This window comes from Pituophis catenifer, unplaced genomic scaffold (assembly GCF_029215685.1).
Source record: "Pituophis catenifer annectens isolate HBS135680 unplaced genomic scaffold, rPitCat1.0.hap2 SCAF_18, whole genome shotgun sequence".
Taxonomy (NCBI): domain Eukaryota; kingdom Metazoa; phylum Chordata; class Lepidosauria; order Squamata; family Colubridae; genus Pituophis; species Pituophis catenifer.
Genome location: NW_027256898.1, coordinates 7760388 through 7779234, shown reverse-complemented (window position 1 = coordinate 7779234; position 18847 = coordinate 7760388). Strand labels below are relative to the sequence as shown.

Genomic DNA, 18847 nt, shown 5'->3' with positions numbered 1-18847 from the left:
TCACCAGCCTCTTCCCAATAGTATAACTACGGGACGCAGTGGCTCAGCGGCTAAGACGCTGAGCTTGTCGATCGAAAGGTCGGCAGTTCAGCTGTTCGAATCCCTAATGCCGCGTATAACGGGGTGAGCTCCCGTGACTTGTCCCAGCTTCTGCCAACCTAGCAATTCGAAAGCCCGTAAAAAAAAAATGCAAGCAGAAAAAATAGGGACCACCTTTGGTGGGAAGGGAACAGCATTCCGTGCGCCTTTAGTGTCGAGTCACGCTGGCCACATGACCACGGAGACGTCTTCAGACAGCGCTGGCTCTTCGGCTTTGAAACAGAGATGAGCACCGCCCCCTAGAGTCGGGAACAACTAGCACATACGTGCGAGGGGAACCTTTACCTTTAACCATCATCAGGACTTGCCAAAAGATAGCCAGTTTCAGCCAGGCAAGGGAGGGAAAACCCTCTGGTGCCCTTCTAGCCGCTTTGAAAGGGGGGCCTTGCCTGGATGGTCTCGTTGCCCACTTTGGCCCAGACCTTGCAGCTCCCACCCCACCCCACCCCCCCCTGCTCCAGAGAGCGGTGAGCTCAGTGGTGAAGAGCAACGTTTCTGCCACTACAGAACAGTGGAAGCCTGTGGACACCGAAGGGAAGAAGCAGTACGATCGGGACTTCCTGCTGGACTTCCAGTTCATGCCCGCCTGCATCCAGAAGCCGGAGGGGCTGCCGCCAATCAGCGATGTCGTCCTCGATAAGGTCAGGAGCCTGTGAGTCAGCTGGGCACTAGAGGAATGGACCCCCCCACCCTCCCCACCCTGCTTTGTTGCCTTTCAGCCCCTGAATGGGAAACCAGAGGAGGGCTGGACTAAACGCCTGGGAGCAGCTGAGTAGGGGGTCCCGCCAGCCTCCTTGCCCTGCATAACTCTTCCCCTCCTTTCTGGCCCTGCAGATCAATCAGCCCAAACTGCCTCTTCGGACGTTAGACTCTCGGATCTTGGCCCGAGGCCCAGACTTCACCCCAGCCTTTGCTGATTTTGGAAGACAGGTCCCTGGCGGACGGGGCAGCGCTGTAAGTGAGCCTCACCTTTTTTGCTTCGGATTGCCTTTTGCCGTCTTGGCTCTGCGCATGGTCAGCCGGTGCATTCGCGGACACAGGCTTTGGATGTTCGGGGTCTGCGCTTTGTCTTTCCCATCCTTCCTTTTTTTTTCCCTTCCCTCCCGTTTTCCTTGCCTTTCTTGGTGCGGTTCCCCAGCGCTCTGCTCCACTCTTCCCTTCCTCCAAAGCTCAGGCCTCCCTGGGTGCTTCCCCAAGACGCCTGTCCTCCTTCTGCCTCTGCTTTTGCTCCTTGGGCCGGAGGCAGCCTGGAAAGCGAGCGGGGAGGGCAGTGGTCGCGTGCAGAGATCAGCTGGCTATTCAGGGGCCACAGAATCTTTCCCCCCCCCTCCCTCCAAAATCTTTCCCCTGGTGCGGCTGCCTGGGCTGAGTCGCTCCCCTCCTTCCTTCGTTCCTTCAGGCCTGCAAAGTGCAGCCCCCACCCGGACTCCCCTCTGGCACACGATGTGGCACCCCAGCATGCCCTTTGTTGGTCTCGTCTCACCCACAGCTGAGGAACCTGCAGATAGGGGTAAGGCTTCTCGCTGCTGCCCCCTCCCCGTCCCCACCCCTGGAGCTTTCAGCCTGCCTTTCCTCTTCCCCTCCCTCCTTACCCTGCCAGAGGAGCCCTGACTCCACGCAGGTAGTGGCTTACACGGCACCGGCCTTGCGCTGCATCAGGGCTGGGGGCGGGACGTCCCCCGCAGAGGGCATGCTGGACTTTGGGCCTCAGCCGGATCCACCCTAAGCCGCTCTCCACAGCCCTGGGCAAAAAGGGGAGACCAGGTGAGTCCTCTTGAGCCCATTGGCTTCTCCAGCTGTCTGGTTGCAGCCCTGGGAGCCTTACTGGAGATGGGCGGGATTGTTCCCTGCCTGCTGCTCTGCTCTCATGCCCTAGCCTGAGAATCCAGGGGGTGGGCAAGATGGAGCAGGAAGGCCTGCTCCATGCTAGATAGCAGCCGGCGGCCTGGGCCATCGCCACCTGCCTTCGAGCAGCAGCGGCCTTCGCCGCTGGGGCAGGAGGAAGCTGCGGGCAGGCTGGGCCCACGACCCGATTCTCGGCCACCCCAGAGGCAAGGGGCATCATCATCACGCATCTCTTTCTACCGTTTGCTGAGGTTTTGCTGGCGGAGGGAGCCGCGGTTCGGGTTCCAAAGAAAGAAAGCACAGAAAACCAGCATAGATATAATTAACGAAGCTTTACTGATTCATCCAGAGAGGCCCTTTCCCAATCAGCAAACGGTGGGAGGACAGCTGGAGCCGCGATGAGCCCATTTGCAGACCTCACTCCTCTCCCCCCCCCCCCGGTTGCTTCCTCAAGAAACACCTGCAGGGTTTGGGCATCAGCAAGGGAAGGTTACACATTAGCGAAGAGGAGAAGTAATGAAGTGCTTATCCAAGACCCTGACTACGTGCCCATGTGAATGAGACTGCTCCTGGTCCGTTCCTTGGTCTCCCAAGTCTGGTCAGCATTAACGGATGTTCTCCTCGGCAGCATGCCAGGGAAATTCCTTGTGGTCCTTTCCAGATCAGTCCGGTTATTTGGAGGACTTTGTATTGGTGCATAGGCAGGTCGTACGGATGGCTCCGTTCGGCTGCTACAGTGCTGGTCACGTGCGTTTTGGAGAGCAGCGGGTTTAGCAAGCCAGAGATAAAAAGTAGAGGGCAGATTTAGTCCTTGCGTCCCCAGAACTGAAACGGTCCTTCTTTGGCCGCCTTGCTGGGAGCTTGGTTTTGTGGCTGGGCTTGAAATCCGCATTGCTCTTTTTTTCCCCATGGCTGCCTATCCTGTGATGATGATCACCGCGTTTTTAGCTGGGATGTATTTAAAATGCAAACGACATCTCCCCTCCTCCTTCCCCCCACCCCAAGCATAGAGCATAATAAAAGCAAAAGATGAACCTTTTTCCAGAACAAGGTTGATAGAATTGCAGAACGTCTCTCTCTGGAATCTTCAAACGGGTTTCGGTCATTTCAGAAAGAAACTTGGGGGGGGGGGGTCCCGCAAAAAGCAGTCGGGGGACAATGTGGCCAGTCAGATATGGTGTCAGGATTCCAAGTAATACACCCATAGCAAACAGAACTCCGAGGCAGGTAGATTCCTCAAAGAATAGTTTTATTGGACATATCATATCGTATCCAGAATGGATATTCCCAGTTTTTACCTAATTAAAAGTAAAAGCTTTTTCCCCCTTTCCCAAACAATCAGACACATGGTCCAATCAAGGTGCTGTCCGGTTGCCTGGTAACGTCGCTCCTCCTCCTTCTGGCCACCTGTGGGTATGTCCTTGGTTCCCAGGAGAAAGTATTTTGTTTTGGCTACAAAACCCCAGCTATCTCTTATCCCTCCCTCCCTATCGCTCAGCTCCAGTGTGGCAACACTGAAGCTTCAAAATAGCTTCAGCCAGGCCAGCTTCAGGTCTTGACATGTCGATTGTAAAGATTCCGTCTTGAATTCCCCATTTGTGGAATTTCTGTGCCGGGCACTATTGATCTTGGGCTCCTCCTGGTCCCTCCAGCAGAACCTCTGGGCGCTGGTTTGATCAGGAAGCTGCTGGCGATAGGATTTCATCTTTGTTACTGATAATCTTCCGTCTTTTAGGTCCAAAATCCTTCTGGTGACAGTTAGGAACATAAAAAAGAAAGTTAACTCATTCAGAGGGCAACCCCCCCCCCCCGGAATGAAGGGCATTTGTTTGTGACTGGAGTCCAGGTTGTTTCCCCTCCCTTTGTGTAAAAGCCAGATGTGATAGCCTGGAGGGCTCCTTTTTTGTCTCAGCTGCTGAATGTCGGGCCGCGGAGATCTCAGCCGAGCCAGAGGAGGGAGCCCAGAAAGATCATCACAGTTTGCATCAAAGAGGACGTCCATCTGAAGAAATCCGAGAACGCCTGGAAGCCGAGCCTGAAGAGAGAGACCCAAGTGGAGGACCCCGAGAATATCAAAACCCAGGTGGGGTGTGCAGAGAGACGACGAGGAGTGGCCCTGCAGTTGGCGCCCATTAAGAGACGAGGACACCAATGCCAGGCTGACCACATCCTCTTTCGACTGGCGTTTTTCTAATGGCCAGCTTGCTTTCTTCTTCCTTGTTGCAAGGGGGGAGGAGGGGAGGGGCTCCCGTAGCCGCAGACCTGGTTGTCACTGCGCCATACACCCCCACACACACCGCTTTTCCTTTCCCCGCCTGCCCAGCCCTCAGCAGGATAGAGGGGTTGAAATAGGGGATCCCCGACAGAGGTGAAATGCTACCGGTTCAGACCGGTTCGCCTGTACTGGTACTAAAAAATTGCTACCGGTTCGGGCAAACTGGTATTTCCGAAAATCAGCTGTGCTGCGCAATTTATAAATCCTGCTTTCTAGAGAAACTAAATCTAAATCTAAATCGTGCAGCACAGCTTCCTCCCCTCCCCCAGGCTGTTCTACTCACCTTTGCAGGCTCAAAAAAAGGCTTCTTAATCCTCCTTTTTCAGCGCTGCACGGTAGCACATGCGTGCAAAGCGTGCGTTTGGTGTACAGTGTATGCGCGCGCAAAGCGGACTGGTAGCAAAGCGAACCGGTAGCAGACTTCAGAGCATTTCACCCCTGATCCCCGGGGAATTTTTTCTTGGCTAGTGTTCAGGAACTCTTGCGGATGCCTCTTCCTCTCTTCCTTCCCTCCCAGGAGCTGTTCCGCAAAGTCCGCAGCATCTTGAACAAGCTGACCCCGCAGATGTTCAACCAGCTCATGAAGCAAGTGACCGACCTGACGGTGGACACGGAAGAGAGGCTAAAAGGGGTCATCGATCTGGTGTTCGAGAAAGCCATTGACGAGCCCAGCTTCTCTGTGGCCTACGCCAACATGTGCAGGGGCCTGGTCATGGTAAGGCCGGGCCAGCAGAGGTCGGGTGATGCTGTGTACCATCCGGGTTCAGATCCGGCTTTGGAATTCGGAAGTGGGCTGTCCAGGGCCCTATCGGAAGGATGCCATTCCGGAAGGGAGGGGGGAAGGCATGATGGGCCACATAGTTTACATGCTTTCGCTGTAGCTGTAACTGCTTGGGAGCTTAAAAGAGAGTGGGGAGTTCACACCATGTGCAGTGACTCCCCCTGAACTGGTCCCGGCTGGATATATCCAAGGTTGCAGTGCCCCGAGGATGAACTCGTTCTCACCATCCAGCCTCGGCGATTTTCAAAACACCTTTGTGGCATATTACTGGCTACGGATGGACACGGGCAGAGGTGAAATCCCGCAGGTTCTGACAGGTTCTGGAGAACCGGTAGCAGAAATTTTGAGCAGTTCAGAGAACCGGCAAATACCACCTCTGGCTGGCTCCAGAGTGGGGAGGGAATGGGGATTTTGCAGTATCTTTCCCCTGGAGTGGGGAGGGAATGGGGATTTTGTAGCATCTTTCCCCTGGAGTGGGGAGGGAATGGAAATTTTACAATATCCTTCCCCTGGAGTGTGGTGGGAATGTAGATTTTGCAGTATCCTTCCCCTGGAGTGGTGTGGGAATGGAGATTTTGCAATATCATTTCCCCAGGAGTGGGGTGGGAATGGAGATTTTGCAGTATCTTTCCCCGCCACACCTACCAAGCCACACCCATAGAACCGGTAGTAAAAAAATTTGAATTCCCCCACTGGACATGGGGTATCAGGGTGGAGAGGTGGGTGGTTGAAAGGGGAAAGTTAGCCTGACGAAGCTTTTCGCCTGAGTTTCAGACTCCGGGCGCCTGACTTCTCTGCAATCATTATCTCTCAGTAAAAGTTCCCTTTGAAATGGAAACCGTTGCCAGAGTTCCTACTTTCTTAGGAAGGTAGTTGACGTGCCTGCTGACGTGGGCGCTGAGGGCATGCGCCCGATGGCGGCTGCAGGGAGGCCTCCTTCGTTCACACCTCGGTCTGTCCTTTTCCCTTCCGCAGCTGAAAGTGCCCATGGCCGACAAGCCCGGCAGCACGGTCAACTTCCGCAAGTTGTTGCTGAACCGTTGCCAGAAAGAATTTGAAAAGGACAAGGCCGACGACGATGTCTTCGAGAAGAAGCAGAAGGAGCTGGAGGCCGCCACCACCGTGAGTGTAGCTGGGGCCTCCCGTCCTTTTCGCCAGCGGAGGGTGGCTGTGGCTTCGGTGGCTCTTGCCTGGAAGGGAGGGAAGCCTTCCTGTCAGCCGGTCTAGGAAAGGGCAGTTGGGAACGGAAGAGAGAAAGGCTCTCAGCTAGCCGGTGTTCTGACCTTGGCTTCCCAAGAGCATGAAGCAGACTCCTTGTCCCAACAAAGTTGATTAAGTGACTGTGAATTCCTCTCATTCACATCCAGCAAAGTCTTTCAAGGCAGAATTTACAGTCAGACCTTATCTGGCTTGGAGAGCTGCCAGGCCGATATCTTCAAAACTTGGCATGGAGTCTCAGAGAGTCACAAACCAATTAGGCAAACTAGTTGTTTCTTGCAAACTCCACTCCCCTTTTGCTCCTCTTTATTCCCCCTGGGAGGGGCCATTCATCGTCCACTTGTGGCTTTACTCCCAAGTCGACCCTTGTTCTTCAGCTGTTCCCTTCGTCTGGCAACTCTGTGCATGCTCACACTGGGAACAGGCTCCGGCTGCTCTTCTGCCTCACTGATGTCTGACTCCAAAGGCAGCTGATAACTGTCAGACGGCCCTGGCCCCCTCTTTGCCTCCGACGCAGAGCCCTCATCAGAGCCTTCCCCAGACTCCAGGACTGGCCCATGTTCCTCCCCAACCTCCTCACTGTCCAAATCTGCTGCCAGTTCTGCTGGCCGCTGGCAGGCTACAACAGCCGGTGGCTTCTTTGTTCAAGCCTCTTTCCTTGCACCTTCCCCCCTCTCCCCCACCCCCCAGCCAGAGGAGAGGACTCGGCTTCACGACGAACTGGAGGAGGCCAAGGACAAGGCCCGAAGGCGGTCCATCGGCAACATCAAGTTCATCGGGGAGCTTTTCAAGCTGAAGATGTTGACGGAAGCCATCATGCACGACTGCGTGGTGAAGCTGCTGAAGAACCACGACGAGGAATCCCTGGAGTGCTTGTGTCGCCTGCTGACCACCATCGGCAAAGACCTGGACTTTGAGAAGGCCAAGGTAGGGGCAGCCGGGGAAGCCGGACGTCGGGATTTGCCGGAGGTCTCTCACTCCTGGAACATGGGGGGAAAAAAGAGAGGAGGCTGGCATCGGATGTGATCCCTTCCGTTCTCTCCAGCCTCGAATGGACCAGTATTTCAATCAAATGGAGAAAATTGTGAAGGAAAGAAAAACCTCCTCCCGAATTCGGTTCATGCTGCAGGATGTCATTGACCTTCGGCAGGTATGTGTCTGCTGAGGTAAGAGGTTGCAGATGGCTCCGGATTATTCCCCTTGGCCCTTCCTCCTCCTCCTCCGGGGAAGCGGGGTGGGTGGTGTGGCTCCAAGCCGGAGGCCAGAGGAGTTTTTCTGCCCTCTGGCTCTCCTGGGTCTGGCTGTCCCCAGGGATGAGCGTTCCGGGGCGTGCTCCCCTTTCCCGTGCCTTTGCCGGAGAGAGAGGAGAAGAACCGCCTCTCAGTTGCCGCCGCTTCTTGCCTTCCTCCTCCCCTTCTCTAGTGCAACTGGGTGTCCCGGAGGGCAGATCAAGGCCCAAAGACCATCGAGCAGATTCACAAGGAAGCTAAAATAGAGGAGCAGGAAGAGCAGCGGAAAGTCCAACAGCTGATGACCAAAGAGAAGAGGCGGCCTGGTAAGGAGATTCGGTTTGGGGGAGCAGAGTCCCCTTCCCCTACATGCCTCGAAGCCCGCCTCCCAGGGCCCATCTGGAAGGGCAATTTCCCAGCTGAGCCAGCACTAGTAGCCCATGGATCTGCTGTAGAGCCTCCCAGAAGCCCCAGGAGAGCAGCCTTCCAGCTTCTGGGTGTGGTGGGTTGGTGGAGGGCTGCACCTAGAACCGAGCTGAAGCTGCCTGACACACACACACACAACAGACAGGGCAAAATTTTTACACAAGACACTTTTCGACTCGTGCAGGTGTCCAGAGGGTGGAAGAGGGAGGCTGGAACACCGTGCAGGGGGCAAAAAATAGCCGTGTGCTGGACCCCACCAAGTTCCTTAAAATCACCAAGGTAGGTATGCGGGGCAAGATCCTTTCTGGGACTTGGGGGTTGTCAGAAACCTAACCGAGGGCGGGGGGGGGGGGGGGGCATTTCCGCATTGTCGCAAGGACACCTTTGGGATGTGGGGAGGGAAGAGCTGAGTTTGAATTCGACGGAGTCCTCATCTTAAACCGTCCTCCTCGTCCAAGGAAGGCTTGCAAGGTCCTGTGAGAGCTCTTCCTCTCTGACGTGCCCTCCTCCTGGGCTGAGGAAGGGGCGAAAGGTTGGCACCGGAAGGCTGGGCTGGGCTGCCAGGGAGGGGAGGAAGGGACCCGCCCATCCTCTTGGGTGCTCGCTAATCTGTCGCTCTGCCCCTTTGTAGCCCAGTATAGACGAGAAGATCCAGCTTGTGCCTAAAGCCCAGTTGGGCAGCTGGGGAAAAGGCAGCAGCGGTGGAGCCAAGGCCAGCGAGATCGGTAAGGGCAGCGCACATGGCGTGTGGCGTGCCACAGTTGGCTGTGTCCCCCTGGGCAACAGGGAGTGGGCACTAAGAAGCCGCCGCTTGTGGGAAAATCTCGGGCGAGGGGTTGGTCTTTGTTCTGAGGACAGGCCCTCTTCTCTCCGCATCCTCTGCAGATTGTTTACGACCAAGTGCCACTAGCCTGAACCGCTTCTCCGCACTGCAAGCGCCTGCGTCGACCGTCTCCGGCACCACCCTGGAGCTGGATCCTCGCAGGGCCTTGACCAGGTAAAGCCCCCACGACCCCCTATGGACGTGGCCAGAGTGGCATCACTGGAGAGCGGGATGGTGGAACTGAACAGCTGCCGAGGATGGGGTCCTCCCAGGTCTGGCCCTTTGGCCAAGCCGGTCGCTGACCTCAGGGCTAAAGCACTAGGTCTCCTCTCGAGCCCTCCGGCTGCATTCGCTCACCCCTTCTGCGTTGCTTCCCTCCAGTCGGGGAAGCACCGGCCGAGAGAAGAATGACAACAAGCTGCCACTCTCAGCTGCTTCCCGTCCCAACGCCTTCCTGAGGCTCAGTAGCAGCAGCAAAGAGCAGCTCTTGGACAACCAGGCGCAGGAGGAGCAGCGGAGGGAGATGCTGGAGACTGTGAAGCAGCTGACGGGAGGCCTGGAAAGCGACCGGAACAGTACGGAGGTGGAGAAGAGCAAAGCCAGGGAAGCAGGTGAGGCTTCCCATCGTTCTTCCTGCAGGGGCCGGGCTGTGCGTGAGGCTGCCTGTCCTGGGTGGGAGGCAGAGAGGAGAGTTTGCCTGACGAGGGCCAGATGTTTGCTGGGATTCTTCCGAATTAAGGCACCTTCCTTTGGTTTAAGGCAGGGTTCCACAACCTTAAGTACTCAAAAGAGCCACTTGGACCCATTTCCCACAGAAAAGAAAACACCGGGAGTCACAAAACCTGGGTGGGCGTGGCCAACTCAATGTCACTCCCTCCCTCCCAGTCACATGACACACACACCAGCCATGCCTACCCAGGTTTCTCTCTAGATAGATAGATAGATGATATAGATATAGATATAGATAATAGATAATAGATATAGATAACTCATAAAAAAGCGTCAGTGGTGTCTGACTATATATAATCGGCAAGTACAGGGGCGCTTCGCTCTTGCTCTGGAATATGGAGTGAGTCTCCATCCCCCGCCGTCACCCTTACCTTCTCAGGGAAGGCGAGGAATGACTGAGAGGGGAGGGTGAGGGGCGGGGCCACCCAGTGGTGGTTTCAGCCGACGGAGTCACAGCAGGGGGATGAAAGAGCCACATGCGGCTCCAGAGCCACAGGTTGCTGACACCTGGTTTAAGGAGAAAAGCAAGCTCTTGCCTTGAAAAGAACAGTTGTTTTTTCATTAAAACGATGGAAGATGCTTCCATGCTCATCGCAGTACAGAGGCTTCCTCACTCGCTGGGTCTGTTCTCTCCTCTCCTCTTCCCCCCCCCCCCACTCTCCCAACTTCAGTCAAGTCTGAAGCCCCTGTTCCTCACCCCCAAGAAAAACCAGGCTTGTCAGACGAAGAAATTGAAAGGAAGTGCAAATCGATCATCGATGAATTCCTGCATATTAACGATTACAAGGTAAAACGCAACTGGGGGGGTGCGGAGTGTGGGGAGGTTGGCTTTCTTTAATGGGTGTGTATGGCCGGCCAACTTGCAGGCAGGCGGCGAAGCCTTAAAACCAGTCCAGGAAATAAATAAAAAAGCACATCTGGCCTGAGCCGAGGCCAGCTCACAATCTTCCAGTGTGGCTCATCCGCCCCTGCTAGGAAGGTCTCAGGTCTTGAAGGCCTCACCGGAGGCCAGCAGGGATGTCGGGCAGAGGGGGCTTGAGCTCCGCCTGCGAAGGATGCCATCTCCTTCCATGCGGCTTCCTGGAGAGGCCGGCAGGCATCCAGGCTGTAGGGAAGCCCCTCCCCCAACCCCCTCCTTCCCGGTGTCTCCGCAGGAAGCCGTGCAGTGCGTGGAGGAGCTGAATGTGCCTGGCATCCTGCCGGTGTTCGTGCAAGTTGGTGTCGAATCCACCTTGGAGAGGAGTCAGATCACCAGAGACCACATGGGCCAGCTGCTCTATCAGCTGGTGCAGTCGGAGAAGCTCAGCAAGCAGGACTTCTTCAAGGGGTGGGTATAGCGTGCCGGAGAGCTCGTGCTTGTTTGCGGGTGCCAGCTGGAGGTGGCCCTGGCCTCAGACCTCAGGGACCCATCCCACCTCCTGCCAACAGGCATTTTAAAGGCTTTGCCTTTGTGGCTCAGGTTTTCGGACACTTTGGAGACCGCCGACGACATGGCTATCGATATCCCCCACATCTGGTTGTACCTGGCCGAATTGGTGACGCCAATGTTAAAAGAAGGAGGCATCTCTATGAGAGAACTTGTGATGTAAGCCAGGCTGCCTTTCCTTCCCCGAAGCTGGAACTCAGTGGGCCTGGGCAGTAGAGCAGTGGGGTGGAGGGGTGGGGGGGAGGTATTTCTGCCAGGCCAGCTCTGGCTTTTCCTGCATGCCAAGCCTGCCGAAGGGAGGGACTCAGAAGGGTTCGTTGGCAAGGCTGCCTTCCTGCACGGTAGGGCTTAACTCTCTTCCGAGAGGATAAATCAAGATATTCTTTTGCGTTCTTTTCCCTTTCAGAGAATTTAGTAAACCTTTACTTCCTGTAAGAAGAGCCGGTGTTTTGCTTTCCAAAATATTGCACCTTCTATGCAAACAAATGGTAAGGATGCTGGGTTGCTAGTGGGCCTCTGCAAATCAATCCCCTCCCCCCCCACCAGACCTCTTGTCTCACGGGAGAAGCCGAAGGGCCCCCGAGGCCAAAGTCTATTTCGCTATTATTATTATTTTATTATTATTATTTATTGAATTTGTATACCGCCCTACTCCCGAAGGACTCAGGGCGGTGAACAGCCAGATAAAATACATATAATACAAATGTTAAAAAAGCATTAAAATACAATTAAATAATTTGGCCTGGAAAACGAAATTTAAAACACCCCAAATTCTTAAGACAAATTTAAAATTAAAGAAGTTTAAAAGTTTAAAAGAGAGGTTAGGCCAGGCCGGCCTGCTGGAAAAGAAATGTTTTGATGGCACGGCAAAAAGCGTGCCGATCCGGGATCCTCCGTATCTCCGTGGGGAGCTCGTTCCAGATGGTGGGTGCCCCCACAGAGAAGGCTCTCCCCCTGGGGCCCGCCAGTCGACATTGTTTGGCCGACGGCACCCTGAGGAGCCCCTCTCTATGGGAGCGTACTGGTCAGTGAGAGGTTACTGGTGGCAGAAGGCGGTCTCGTAAATAGCCCGGTCCTAAGCCATGGAGCGCTCTAAAGGTGGTAACCAAAACCTTGAAGCGCACCCGGAAGTCTACCGGGAGCCAGTGCAGCTCACGCAGGAGGGGGGTCACATGGGAGCGCCCCGTCGCTCCCATAACCACCCGCGCGGCTGCATTCTGGACCAGCTGGAGAGGAGGAATCCATCCACGCCTGGGGCAGGATAGAGCTTGGGCGGCTCCTCCTCGCAGGGGTTCCAGAAAGAGGGAGGCTTGTGGGGCTCCCGGGAGGCGGGTGTGGTGTCTCTCGGCTGCCGCTGGCTGGCGTGCACCTCCCAGAGTAGCTGCTGGCAGTGCTGGATGAGCAGCAGTCCTTGGCCCCATCTACGGCCTTGTGTTTGCAGAGCCATAAGAAAGTGGCAGCCTTATGGAGGGAGGCTGGCCTCAGCTGGAAGGACTTCCTACCTGAAGAGGACGATGTCCACGCCTTTCTCCTGGAGCAGGTATGGGGCTGGTTGGGTCTCCTGTTAAGGGGAAAAGGGAGGGTTAAAGGCAGGGGTGCTTGGATAGAAAAGCGAGCAGGTGTTCTTTCCTAGGCTTCGCAAGAGCATGAAGCAGAATCCTTGTCCCGACAAAAACCCCTTTTTATTAAGTTACTGTGAATTCTTCTCATTTACATCCAGCAAAAGACTTTCGAGGGTGAATTTACAGGCACAGACCTTATCTGGCTTGGAGAGCTGCCAGGCTGATATCTTCAAAACTTGGCAAGGAGTCACAAACCAATTAAGCGAACTAATTGTCTCCTGCAAACTCCACTCCCCTTTCGCTCCTCTTTTATTCCCTCTGGGAGGGGCCATTCATCATCCACCTGTGGCCTTAGTCCTGAGTCGACCTTTGTTCTTTAGTTGTTCCTTTTGTCTGGCAACTCTGGGAACAGGCTCCAGCTGTTCCTCTGCCTCACTGAGACACCTTCTCAGTGTCTTGACTCTGCGGCCAGCTCTGCTGGCCGATGGCAGGTCACAACAGCAGGCCACCGATTATGGCAAAGTTTGGTAGGGCCACTGGTCAGAAAGAGCCCCTTGTTACGCTCTGCCTCCAGGATGGGTCGGACCCCACTTTTCGGTCTGGGCCTGAATGTCTCACCCTCGCTTTTCTAACGTTGCAGAAGTTGGACTTCACAGAAACAGACAGTCCCAGTTCCTCAGAAGCACTTTCCCCGAGAGAACTCTCTGCCGAAGAGCTGAACAGGCAGCTGGAGAAACTCATTGTTGAAGAAGAAGCCGGTGATGAGCAGATCTTTGACTGGGTAGAGGTATAAGACTTTGCCCTGCACACCCAGCGGGAACACAGCAGGATAAGGCCCCTCTGCCCTGCCTCCATCGCCTCCCCTCCCTGATCCCGGGGATTGCTTCACTTAACCTGAACAACCTTTGGCTAGTGGGGTCATATAGGTGGCCCAGCAAAAAACTCAGCTGTAGGGCTAGAAATTCAAAGGGCTGTGATGGGCCTAGCCAACTGCAGTATAAAGGTAAAGGGTTCCCCTCGCACATACGTGCTAGTCGTTCCTGACTCTAGAGGGCGGTGCTCATCTCCGTTTCAAAGCCGAAGAGCCAGCGCTGTTCGAAGACGTCTCCGTGGTCATGTGGCCGGCATGACTCAACGTCAAAGGCGCACGGAACGCTGTTCCCTTCCCACCAAAGGCGGTCCCTATTTTTTCTACTTGCATTTTTTTTTTTTACGTGCTTTCGAACTGCAGAAGCTGGGACAAGTCACGGGAGCTCACCCCATTACACGGCACTAGGGATTCAAACCGCCAAACTGCTGATCGTTCGATCAACAAGCCCAGCGTCTTAGCCGCTGAGCCACCGTGTCCCTATAACTGCAGTGATTCCCCACCCCACCCCACCCCCGCCAAAAAAAAGAAGGCCCTCTTAAATGCTTTGCATTGGCAGGTTTAATTCCGGCCAAATGGAGAGAGTGAAAGGCAGAGGGGAGTGTCAGTTCTTCCGCTGCTAGAGCTAATTGGATAGAAAAGTATAGAGGGGTTTTTCCAGAAACAAAAGCAAGCCCTTAATTCTTAATTCTGGCAAATGCTCTCCGATTTCAGGCTAATCTAGATGAAAGCCAGATGAGTTCACCTACATTCCTTAGAGCTTTAATGACGGCCGTTTGTAAAGCAGCTCTTCTAGGTGAGTAGTGGCCACAACAGAATTCGAAGGTATGCCGCGTTTGGGCACTCACATGCCTGTTTTTTTAAGGGATTCGAATCGTTGGCGCCTGTTCCTTATTAAGCACAAATCCACGGGTTTCCGGGGTTTGAATTGCTCCCACAAAAAGACAGTATTGTGGCCCAGGTAAGACTGGCTGCGATTCTCGATCAGTGTCATGTAGTTTTTATTTTTCTTTCTTAACCATTAGAACTGTTTTCTCTCGTTCCATTAAAATAGCGAAGGGAATCTTTCTGTATATTAACGTTGGATCTGATCCACTGAGGGTACGGAACTAGATTGGCCAGTGAGAGAGAGAGAGAGAGAGAGAGAGAGAAGGTGCAGCCGGGGGTTTCTGTCTTGTGGCTGCTTCCGTTTAGAGAAGGAGAGGACAGAGCAAGCGGTCGCTTCCCTCGGCCGGGGCTCCTTGGTCACCCAGGGCACTTTGGATTCCCAGCCAGCTTTGGGAACGGGTGGGACTTGGAGCGGAGGGGGGGGGACTGGGCAGGGCTCCGCAGCCACCCGTTTCCTGAGAATATCGCTAGCTCAACCGATCGGCAAGGTCAAAGGCTTTCTTGGAAGTTGTGAGGAAAAGGGCGTGGTTGACTTGTTCTTTCCTCCCACCCAGTGGATATCTCTAGCTTGCGAGTGGATACTGCCGTCATCAAGCGGAGAGTGCCCATCTTACTCAAGTACCTAGACTCGGACACAGAGAAGGAACTACAAGCACTTTATGCACTGCAGGCATCAATAGTAAAACTTGACCAACCTCCTAGTAAGTATCCGGCACGTGTCTGTGATTCGAATTGTCATTACATTACATTGTAAATGGCTTGATTGGGGATTGATGTGAAGCGGTACGTAAGGTATTCAGCCGGTTCGATCTGGTTCAGGCAAACTGGTAGGGGCGACTGTGGGACGCCCCGCCCACCCACGTGGATGTCATGACGTCCCATTTTTTTGACATTTTTGAGGCTCTGCGCACCCGCGAAAGATGGCGCGTGTGAGCGGAGCAAGCACACATTTGCAAACCGGTAGGGAAGGTAGGTGAATAGCACCCCGGCCATCTCCTGACTATGAGAGAAGGTTCCCGATTCCTGGGTGAAGTACGAGACGGAGCGTTCCGCTCTCCACCCAGCCCTTTGCAAAATTTGTCTCTTTTCCCACTCTCTGCAGATTTGTTACGGATGTTTTTTGATTGCCTGTACGATGAGGAGGTGATATCAGAGGATGCCTTCTACAAATGGGAAAGCAGCAAAGACCCGGCGGAGCAGAACGGGAAAGGCGTAGCGCTCAAATCCGTCACCGCGTTCTTCACGTGGCTACGAGAAGCCGAAGAAGAGTCTGAGGATAATTAAAACTGAAATATACAAAAAAAAAAAAAGAAAACAAAACAAAAAAAAAACAATTTAAGTATTTTTTTAAAAAAAAAAGTTTCATGTCTTCGCCAATCACAGTGCAGCAAGGCCAATAACTCGCGCAGAATCCCCCTATCCCCACGTGTGCACGAGTGGGGAGAGGAAAAAAATAAAAAATAAGTCACACACGCAAAGGCGATCATGGAGGACGAAAAAGTACTTGAAAATTCAAGTCCACGCAAACCTGAGGGGCAGAAGCACTAAACCAAAATACATCTATTATTTATAGAAACTATTTTCTGTTTTAATCTTTTTTTCTTTTCTTTTCTTTTTTCATTTTTAAACAAGGACTCATACTTTTAAGAACAAAAACCTGTTCAGACAAAAAGAAAGAAAGAAACCTGAGAACTATAATTTATTATTTTAAGAACTGCAAATGTCAGTGTAATTTTTAAATTTGCAGTTTCTGTAACAAATTGTATAATAAACAACAACAACAACAAAGCAGAGAAATTTCCCTCCCTTTCAGATCCAACCTCAGTTTTGTTTGAAAACACAGTACCTGAGTCATAACTCAGAGGGTGGGAGGGTTAGGAATAAGATAATAGTTGAGGGAGAGGAATTTTCAGGGGGAAACAAACGAAACAAAAACACCCAGATCTTTCTGCCTGCCTCTCGGGTTGCTTTCGAAATTTAAGAGAAAAGTAGCCAAAAACAAAACAAAAAAAAAAAGAGGGTATAACATTGGACCTAAGGAATTGCATATCCGAAAACGGTTGTGGACCAGACTGCCTGGAGAATAACTTGTTCAAAACAGTCCGATCCTTGGACGCCGAAGGAAAACGGCCTAGTGATACTTAACAGAACCTTTTAGAGCAACTTTTAAGGCTTTGTAAATACATAGAACAAATATTTAAAAAGAAAACAACAAAATTGACTCCATGCTATTCTTTTCACTTTCAAAAATATACAGAACAAAAATAAAGAGCAACCTTGCAAGTTTTAAAAGCACAAAGGAAGTAGCTTCTCTTTGGACGAGGCGGCCTTGGCTACCCCTCGGCGGGCCTCTCTGCTGTGGAAGGACCCACGTTCGAGGTGGGACTTGCGCAAATTGTCACTGTCCAGGCAAGGGGAAGGTGGGGGGGGGGAAGAGTTTAAAACTCCCAGGCCTGAATAAAGAGGAGGTAGGTGGTCGCTGACTGGGCAAGCTTTGCTTACACCATTTTCCTTGTCTGTTTTGTTTTGGGTGATTGGGGAATTGCAGGAACGAATTAGGTGGTGCCATTCAACATGGGAAGAATGGCTGGAGGAATATATCTGAGTGCCCTTCACACCCTGTGTGTGTGTTGTGTGTTTGTGTTGTGCGTGAGGCAGTTAGTGCACAAGGAAGATGTGCAGATCAGGGTTGAACTGGGGGGGAAGGGCCCACAGCTGGATCAGGGCACCCGTGAGGCTGCCTAGTCGGGTATCCCAGCTCGCAGGCAGCAAAGCGTGGACAGCCCCACTGTCTTATTTTATTTATTTCATTTGCCAAGAACGTATTTGGTAATAAGTATAAGCATGGATTGGATACATATAATAGGTACAAATAAGAAAAAAAAAAATATTTAGGACAGGACACGCTGGTCCTCTTATGCAACCAGCATAATTCCAAGGATCGAGGGCGGCGGAGCAAAAATGCACGGGTAGATTTATTCATTTTTTTTTTTAAATCGATTTTTGCACTTCGTAAATCAAAAAGTGTTAAAAAGAATCGTGGTGAGAAATAAGCCGCCACGCCCACCAGGCTCTTCCGGGGAGCAACTTCCGCCCATAAGAGGGCGGCAACCTCGGGGACGTCAGGGTGGGCGGGGCCAGCTCAGCGCGCATGCGCTTTTCCCCCTCCCTATTTACCCACCCACCCACCCGCTTCAGGCCAAATACGATCGCCCACCGCTCCGTCAAGCGGCGGGACCTTCCCCCCGCCCCGCCCCCGCGAAATATTTTGTCACGCGTGAGGAGAGTGTGTCGAGTTGAGCCGGGGGGGCGGGGCGGGGAGAAAGGAGGGAAGGAAAAAAAAAAAGAAAGAGAAAAGGCCTCCCGCGCGCGTGCGCATTTCCCAGCTTTCCCCCCTCCCCGCCAATCGGCGAGGACCCTGTGCGCACGCGGGAAAAGGACGCCTCGAGTCTATTGGGCGTCTGCGTTGTATGTGTGTGGTTTTTTTTTTTCCTTTTTTTTTTTTTTTATCCCCTGGCTCGCCATTGGTTCCTTCGGCCGCGACGAGCCCCGCCTTTTCCTACCTGTCGCCGCCGGGACTTCCGCCGTTCTTAGTTGTATGTATGTGTGCGTGAGGTGAAAAAAGGGGGAGGGGGGAGGGGAAAGAAAAGGTTCGCTTTGTGCGCCCTCAAGGCTCTCCAGGGGGGCCCCCCGCAAGGCGCGCGCGGTGAGTGAGCGAGCGAGCGGAGAGAGAGAGAGAGGGCGGGGCCGAACGACCCCCTGCGGGGCCTCCCGCTTTCTACGCGCCTGTCACGGAAAGGCCTTTTTTTTTTTTCCCCTCCCCCTCGCCCAGAATTCGAACCGGGCAAAAGGGCCGCTTCCTCAGCCCGCCTCGAGTCTCCCGAGAACCACCGTTCTTCGCCTTTTAGGCGGGCCTCCCCTGTGGGGGGGGACATCCGAAGAAAACGGGCCTTGCCCCCCATGTCCGTTGGGGAGGGGGGAGGAGGGAGGGGGGGGGCGTCTTGTCCTTCCCGCCATAAGAAGAAGCCATTGCTACCTCAGCACCATCACCTCGTTTAAAGCCTCGGAGCCAACAACCCCGGAGCGGCCTGGATTCCTCCTGGCTGTTTATAGATGCCGCTTGGACGAAATGGGGGGGAGGGGGGGAGGTGGAGAAATGGGGGGGACACACGGGATTGACCATCCATCTTTTCTTCCCCCCCCTCCCTTCCTTCTTTATTTTATTATTTATCCTTTATTTATTATCCTTTTTTTAAAAAAAAAAAATATTTATTTTGTCGCATTTCTATGCCGGGACTCTTTATCCTTTATTTTATCCTTTATTTGTTATTTATCACTTTGTCAAACCACGTACGAAGCTAGCAGGTGTAAAATATTTTTATTTTTTAAATTTATTTGATTTATATGCCGCCCTTCTCCGGAGACTCAGGGCGGCTTACAATGCATTAAGCAATAGCCTTCATACTTTTGTGTATGTATATATATATATATATGTATGTATGTATGTATATATATGTATATGTATATGTATATGTATATGTATATGTATATGTATATGTATATGTATATAAATAAATTAGATTTATATGCCGCCCTTCTCCAGAGACTCAGGGCGGCTTACAATGCATTAAGCAATAGCCTTCATAACTTTTGTGTATGTGTGTGTGTATATATATAT

General features: G+C 53.0%; 2 protein-coding genes across 7 annotated transcripts in view; both read left to right on the top strand.

Moving 5' to 3' along the window:
- Positions 1 to 16542, top strand: part of EIF4G3 (eukaryotic translation initiation factor 4 gamma 3) — a 60346-nt gene extending 43804 nt beyond the window's left edge. For 5 of the 6 annotated variants that reach the window (XM_070956177.1, XM_070956178.1, XM_070956176.1 and 2 more), the window contains 22 exons: positions 607 to 740; positions 934 to 1053; positions 1499 to 1609; positions 3857 to 4027; positions 4737 to 4934; positions 5976 to 6122; positions 6909 to 7145; positions 7264 to 7368; positions 7641 to 7773; positions 8058 to 8152; positions 8505 to 8598; positions 8759 to 8870; positions 9078 to 9307; positions 10097 to 10212; positions 10580 to 10752; positions 10885 to 11010; positions 11258 to 11339; positions 12293 to 12391; positions 13054 to 13200; positions 13996 to 14077; positions 14724 to 14870; positions 15272 to 16542. In XM_070956177.1, the coding sequence (XP_070812278.1) occupies positions 607 to 740; positions 934 to 1053; positions 1499 to 1609; positions 3857 to 4027; positions 4737 to 4934; positions 5976 to 6122; positions 6909 to 7145; positions 7264 to 7368; positions 7641 to 7773; positions 8058 to 8152; positions 8505 to 8598; positions 8759 to 8870; positions 9078 to 9307; positions 10097 to 10212; positions 10580 to 10752; positions 10885 to 11010; positions 11258 to 11339; positions 12293 to 12391; positions 13054 to 13200; positions 13996 to 14077; positions 14724 to 14870; positions 15272 to 15453 (3041 nt within the window). In that variant the 3' untranslated portion in view covers positions 15454 to 16542. The remainder of the gene's footprint in view (positions 1 to 606; positions 741 to 933; positions 1054 to 1498; positions 1610 to 3856; positions 4028 to 4736; positions 4935 to 5975; positions 6123 to 6908; positions 7146 to 7263; positions 7369 to 7640; positions 7774 to 8057; positions 8153 to 8504; positions 8599 to 8758; positions 8871 to 9077; positions 9308 to 10096; positions 10213 to 10579; positions 10753 to 10884; positions 11011 to 11257; positions 11340 to 12292; positions 12392 to 13053; positions 13201 to 13995; positions 14078 to 14723; positions 14871 to 15271) is intronic. The other variant, XM_070956181.1, reaches the window with a different exon arrangement.
- A 1237-nt stretch (positions 16543 to 17779) lies between these two features.
- The window catches only part of HP1BP3 (heterochromatin protein 1 binding protein 3), a 10396-nt gene continuing 9328 nt past the window's right edge, over positions 17780 to 18847 (top strand). The window contains 1 exon segment of the mRNA XM_070956007.1: positions 17780 to 17875. The gene's annotated coding sequence lies outside the window, so the exon portion shown is untranslated.